At 39.9% G+C, this 6,869-nt stretch overlaps 1 protein-coding gene across 4 annotated transcripts in view; it reads left to right on the forward strand.

Moving 5' to 3' along the window:
* USP47 (ubiquitin specific peptidase 47) overlaps positions 1–5,742 on the forward strand; it is a 51,656-nt gene extending 45,914 nt beyond the window's left edge. For all 4 annotated transcript variants that reach the window (XM_058806304.1, XM_058806301.1, XM_058806303.1 and 1 more), the window contains 5 exons: positions 145–263; positions 1,674–1,804; positions 3,134–3,181; positions 3,273–3,403; positions 4,358–5,742. In XM_058806304.1, the coding sequence (XP_058662287.1) occupies positions 145–263; positions 1,674–1,804; positions 3,134–3,181; positions 3,273–3,403; positions 4,358–4,532 (604 nt within the window). In that variant the 3' untranslated portion in view covers positions 4,533–5,742. The remainder of the gene's footprint in view (positions 1–144; positions 264–1,673; positions 1,805–3,133; positions 3,182–3,272; positions 3,404–4,357) is intronic.
* The last annotated feature ends 1,127 nt before the right edge of the window (positions 5,743–6,869 follow it).

The raw sequence follows: 6,869 nt of genomic DNA on the forward strand, positions 1-6,869 counted from the left end.
CCTGTTGAGCTTCACCAAGCCTTGAATTAATGAGTTGTAGTATTTCAGTTTTGTCAGAAAATACTCAGTTTTGATCTCTGCCATTGCTAAGTGTTCATGAGCAGATAGAAACTCTCACTGGGGTTTTTTGTGATGTATTTATAGGTTTCGCCTACGAAAGAAAACCTGGAAGAATCCAGGCACTGTGTTTCTGGATTATCATATCTATGAAGAAGATATCAATATTTCCAGCAACTGGGAGGTCTTCTTAGAAATACTTGATGGTAATGATTTCTTTTTAAATTAGTATTAGTGATGACTAGGTAGCTGAAATATGTACATGCAGATACATAATGCATTTGTATAATTTAAGTTGGCCCAGCAGTTCAGTCATTTAGTAATTTTCAGACAGGATTGAAAACACTTCTGTCAAGGAATTTGGAACCAAAGCTTCTGTTCATCAAAACAATTTTGGAATCCAAGATTAGAGAGCAGAATGTTTCTGAAATTCTGCTTAAATATAATTTAAGTTACGCCATTTCTTAAGCATTCCTTTGCATGTACACTTAAAATTTTGATTCTGAATTCAAAAGTAATTTAAGGGTAAGAAAAATGGGCTATGCTCTCTGGCCTCTAGATTAACAGGTACTACAGTTAATGTATAGATGAAGAATGTGAATTCCATTCACTCAGGAATGTTCTTCCTAGGCATACCTGGTTTAAGAAGTCTCACTTAGCTCTTAGTCAAGTATTTTGGGAGCTGTGTTCAATTCTGGTATTTTCAGTTTTAATAGAATTATGCCAAGGAAGGTATCAAAATTTGAAATGAACCTGGAGATTCAGGAAGCCTGCAGATTCCTATGTATATGTATCAGCTCCTGCTGTACTGTTTCAGTAGTGAGTAGGTCTTGGAGATACAGCTTTAGACACTGGAGCCCACCTACTTCACCTTGCAGATTACAGGGCTTCCAAGTGTTCTGCAACAGTTTCCACCAAAACAAACATGTAATGTTAGACATAAATGTCTAATCCTCATGTTCTGCATGCTAGATGATGAAATTATAGGCTAATTAAAAATAAAAAATAAATCACCCCTTGGATATCATTTCTGCTTATCTAATTGTAATATAAACAGTATTGTTCCATCAGCCAGAGACTGCTCTGAAACCTGGAACAAGGTATAAAAAGGCTGGAGGCAGCAAATACTAAAACTCTTGAAGGTGGTGGGTGAAAAGATTATTTGAGTAACAAGTGTAGAATTGGTGAGGGAAATCTAGAAGTTAAAAGGGAAAAGCTTATTTTGGTAAAGGAGGTGAAGCACATGAAGAAATACCAGATAGCTGAGGAAGGTCTTGTGCAGATGCCAGATCTGGAGTCAGCCTCTGGTTAAGGGGATAGATCTGCCATGGATAACTGAGCTGGGCTTTATGGCAACTGCCCTATGGCTTCAAAGAGATTCTGCCCATGAAAAATTCATTGATAGGAGCTGGTAACAGAAAATTTCAACTAAATCATAGTCTTTTCCTCTTCCCCTTTTTTACAAGTGAACTGCTTGCAGCACACTGGGTTACTTGATTTGTGCGTGTATCTCTAGGGCAGTCTTCCATATTAAAGTATCTTTAAGCTATGGACAAACTCTAATTTAAAATAGGATATTTTGCAATGTTAATACAAAAAATTTCTTTCTTTGCTAGGAGTAGAAAAGATGAAATCCATGTCACAGCTTGCTGTTTTATCAAGACGATGGAGGCCGTCAGAGATGAAATTAGATTCTTTCCAGGAAGTAGTACTAGAAAGCAGCAGTGTTGAAGAATTAAAAGAGAAGGTAAAATGTGTAATATGATGCAAGTTTCTTGTGATGACCAAGAGCCTTATTGATGTTCTCTGGTGGGAAGCACAAGGATGTCACAGCCTCAAAAATCTTGTTGTGTGGTGATTATTTTTCCCTGGGAACTGATAACCTATCCCATCCCATTACCAAACCACTTGAATTATCAACTTTATTTCTTAGTTTCACCTAATGGTCTGGTCTGAAAGTATTTGAGTGAATACATGCAAAAAAAGTCACATCTTGAAGTTTAAGCAGCTTAATAGTACCTTTGTCCCTTATCAGAAAACACACATGAAAGAAAAGCTGAGCTATTGCCCCAAAAGAAAGAAAAGCTGAGCTATTGCCTCTTGGTGTTTTTTCATGTTAGGTTTGGTATTTTGGAATAACAAAACATTTTCAGCCTCCTCGTATTTGAATTTGACAACTGTTGCTGTATCAAGTAGGCTGAACTATGTTTTGGTTGGAAAGAAGTGTGGCTGTGGTATGGTTTGGTTTTACTCAAGGTCAGGATGCCCTAACAGGTAAGCAGACCTGTGTCATGCCCGCAGAAATCTGAAACTGTTTTGTTAATTCAATGTATCACAGGGTTCCACACTTGGAGAAATGTTTATTTATACATGGCAATACCCAGTTGTTAGGAGGCCACCTTGGATGTTAAGGCCAGTAAAAATGCTGGTGTCAGTGACCCTGAGAATTCATGAATTAGGGGTGGTAGTTCACAGGCTGGGTTTGTGTTGTACAGATTAAGCTATGGGCTGCTTTCTTGCATTCCTCAGGTAGAAATGAGGTCATAACTACAGGTTCTTGCATGCAGTCAAGAATTCCTCCTCACTTGTGTCTGAAGAAAGAGTTGGCTGCCTTGTTTTCTTGCCTTAAGAATTGATGTGCAGGGAGCAATTTTCTTTCTTAAAGTTCTGGGAGGAAGTGCAGGTGTGTGGAGGTGGGTCTTAGTCATGCATACTTTCCAGCTGTGCCTGCTCCCAGATTGACTGGATAACACCTTCCACGTGACACAGGGTTTAACTTGAGGCACTTGGTCTCTTTGTATCTTGGAACTTGAATGTTATGAATTAATTGTTTCTATGAACTTTTTTTGTCTCCCCTTCAGTATTAAGAGAAGTGTGATGAAATGCTGTCACAGCAAGCGTCACTTGTGACACACTGGTAACGTCAGAAATGTTAAGAATGTGTACTTGTCACTTCAGTTTTGTACATTGGAGGACTTGAGGATAATTCCACTTCTAGATTTGGCAGCTGTTCACTTTATGTAGACACTGTAATGTTGCTTTGGAATAGTATTAAATGCACCATTTCTCTTCACAGCTAAGTGAAATAAGTGGAATACCCTTAGAAAACATTGAATTTGCAAAGGTAAGTAAAATTTTATGGTTTTTTACCCTTTAATAGCACAGATGTGTGATTATGAGTTTTATTGTATTCACTAAGTAATTGCTTTTTTCAGGGTAGAGGAACCTTTCCCTGTGACATTTCCATACTAGAGATTCATCAAGACTTGGACTGGAATCCAAAAGTATCTACATTGAATGTCTGGCCCCTGTACATTTGTGATGATGGTGCAGTAATATTTTATAGGTGTGTATTTCATTACAGTATAATAAACAGTGCAAAAAACCCCCTGTGATTAACATTTGTGGGGTGATGTAATGGACAGGAACATAAAATACCCTTTGTTACCTTAAAGAAAAGGTTTGAAACATTCAGCTGAAATATTTGTGCTCCTCAGCTTCCTAAAAGCCTGAATATTAATTAAGGTTAAGAAAACAAGAACTGTGTCTTTTTACTCAATCCTCCCTCCTGAACCACTGAAATTAAAGCTAGTTGTTATGCTTGAGTGTGTATCTGGATTTAATTTCTTAAAATAGAACCATATCCCATGTGGAGTTAGTGAGAGTCTTGCTGTAGGTTTTGGAGAGCAAGGATTTTATTGTCTGAGTTTATTCCTTTGAGAAATTAGTATGGATTCTTTTTAAAAAGCCCGTTATGCTAAAAACTCTGTTAATGTGGGAAATGTTGATCAGCTGAGGGCAGGAGTTGAGGACTGAGAGCTTGAATATTGTCATTTCTCCTAAACTTGGTGGGGCAGCCTCATGGACACATTGCTGTGGCAATTTGCATAATTGCATGTGGGCTGGGGAAAACCAGCTGGTTGATAATGTGCTGGTCCTGATGAAAATGACTTGGGAGAACATCTGGTGAGGGCTGGCTAACACACAGCTTCCAGCTGTTGGCTCTGAGACCAAAAGCAAAGCAGAGCTGTGGTTGTCTGTAAAGAACAGGAGTAATGTAAGGGAGATGGAGGAGTATGGGCTTGTTTCTTGCCCTGGTTTGTAGTCAGGCAGAACACTGAATGTTTCTGCTGGAAAAGCAGGTTTGGACACATTGCCTGTTCCTGCAGAATAAAGCAATCCCTAAGAAATATTATGCTTTGTTGTGGTTTTTACGAAGTTGCTCCAAGCCGAAAAAACCCCAGAAGTCTGCTTGTGGTTACTGTATTGATCTGAATTTGAACATATCTTTACATTTTAGGGATAAAACTGAAGAATTAATGGAATTAACAGATGAGCAAAGAAATGAACTGATGAAAAAAGAAAGCAGCAGACTCCAGAAAACTGGACACCGGGTAACCTACTCTCCCCGTAAAGAAAAAGCACTAAAAATTTATCTGGATGGAGCACCAAATAAAGACTTGACTCAAGACTGATACTTGCTATAGCATTTTCCCTGGGGAATTTTTTTTGTTTCCAATCAAAAGGTTCACTACTACTGTGTAGTGCCATTACGGCAGGACATTCATTAGGTGTAAAGCGCTGACACCAGCACAGCCGGGCGGGGCCGGCCGCAGGCAGCGCCCGCTGGCCTCCGTGGGACTTGGAATCATGTTGTGCACTAGAGTCACATGTACTGTAAAGCTAAAAGGGATGTGCAAATAAAAGATTAGAACTCAAAAGTGGGCGGGGAGGGAAACGAGTGGAAATTGTTGAGGACAGTGTGCACATAGTAGCTAGTGAAACTAGCCTCCAACAGGATACTCATAGCTTAATAATAAAAGCTGTGCAAAGGCCATGAAAGAATCCTTTTCTCTGTTTGTTTCACTGATACACGCATTACCTCATCAGAGAGTCTGGAGTAGATGTTAACTCATTGGTTCTAGGACAGTGGCGGGGAAGGGCCGGGCGTGGGAGTGCTGCAAGTGTCAGGTTTTAGAATATTCTTCCATAAAACAGGGGGTCAGAGAGTGTCTGCAGGAAGCTGCTGGCAGGCCTTGTTTGTTTGCAGAAGTGCTGTTGTAAGGTAAAGTGGTTTTTAATAGGTTACCGACGAGCAGCTCTAGTGTATTGCGTTCAGTGTGTAAATAAAATCTGCCCTAGCCATTTACCAGAACTGCAGTTCAGCTATTTACCATGCTATTCTTTACACATATCAACATTCATTGTGTACATTTGGTAGTTGCCTATTTAAATTTGTATTCATTTTATGTTTGACGATGCTGGGTACTTTAGGGTTGTACTTCCCCTTGTTAATGAAGTTTTTGTTCTGTTCTGCTACTTTTTGTACATTTTGTTTTTAAGACTATTACAAGTTTGCATCTTCTCCACCTGCTGAAAGTCCAGTTTATTTTTTCCCAGAGTTGATTCCATAGCTATATGTAGTCAAATATTGGGGCAACCTCTTAACACCTCAACGTACGAACTCGGTAGGTCAGGCTGTGGTGCAAAGACTGATGCAGTCAACATGATTTCATTGCAAAGCCTAGGAACAGCAAGTTTTTGCTTTGGTCCATAAAGATCAATAGAGAACAATTCTCCATAGTTTTTGGAAAAACCACCTGATTTATAACAATCAAAAGATTTTGGTAAACTTTTTCATGCCAGATGCTGTTTACAACAATGAACATGCCAATAAAACATTTGTTCATTCTGTTGTGTTATTTTAATCATTAAATGCTGTGTTTTTTATTTTAAAAATTATGGAATTGTTTCATGGAAATACAGACTTCCCAAGGCAGTGCTGGAATTGCAAGGCTGTGTGTTTGTGTGTATGTGCACACCCCCTCCATGTACAGAGTGTGGCAGGAACTGGTTCATGGCCTGGCTGCTGCTCCTCTTTACATTCACACCACATTTTGCTTCAGCTCTGAGTTTCCTTTTCTAGAACTCAGTTTCTCACCAGTGGAACCTCCAAGTTCCAAGTATGACTGGCAGCTAAATTCTGCTCCAGTGGGAAAGGGATGTTCAGTAACAGAACCTTCAGTTCTTCCTTCCATGCTGGCCTACAGCAACCTAAAAATGCTGAGGGATGTGGCAGCTTGGGAAGCAGGTGTGGCACAGAGGCATTCCCTAAAAATGCTGAGGGATGTGGCAGCTTGGGAAGCAGGCATGGCACAGAGGCATTCCCTAAAAATGCTGAGGGATGTGGCAGCTTGGGAAGCAGGCGTGGCACAGAGGCATTCCCTCATTATTCCTCTGTGCACTGGGCTGTGCTGCCTCTTGGCCAACATAGGTGAGGTTGGAAGTGGGGGCAAAGGGAGCAGAGAGGGAAATACCATCCCCTGGTTAGGGAACTTCACTGAACTACCATTTACCACAGGTAGAGACTGCTAAAGCATCCTTAGAGCTTTTGGAAGAGAGAATGGATCAAGAATTTTCCTTTAACTCTGGTATTTGGAGAGGCAAAAATGTAGAGATCAAATCTGGGGATGGCAGCACCAAGAACCTGAAAGGAGAATAGTGTCCTTAAGAGGGCTGTATTTACAGAGAGTTACTGCTCTCGTGGATGTGGTTTGAAACAGGAAAATAGGAGTGGCATTTAATTCCTTCGCTTTGGGGAGAAGGGGCTGTCTAAAGCACAATGTAATAATAATAATAATTTTATTATAGATAGAAAGGGAGGGTAGACCCAGTGAACTCTCAGAGATGATGTCTGTGTGTGTGTGTTGGTGTGAGAATGGGTTGTAGAATCCTTAAACCACAACTAAGACAGTTACAATGAAATATTATCCTCCCTGTTTATAATTACAATGGCTATTCATTATTAATTT

Source organism: Ammospiza caudacuta, chromosome 6 (genome assembly GCF_027887145.1).
Source record: "Ammospiza caudacuta isolate bAmmCau1 chromosome 6, bAmmCau1.pri, whole genome shotgun sequence".
In the NCBI taxonomy this organism is placed as follows: domain Eukaryota; kingdom Metazoa; phylum Chordata; class Aves; order Passeriformes; family Passerellidae; genus Ammospiza; species Ammospiza caudacuta.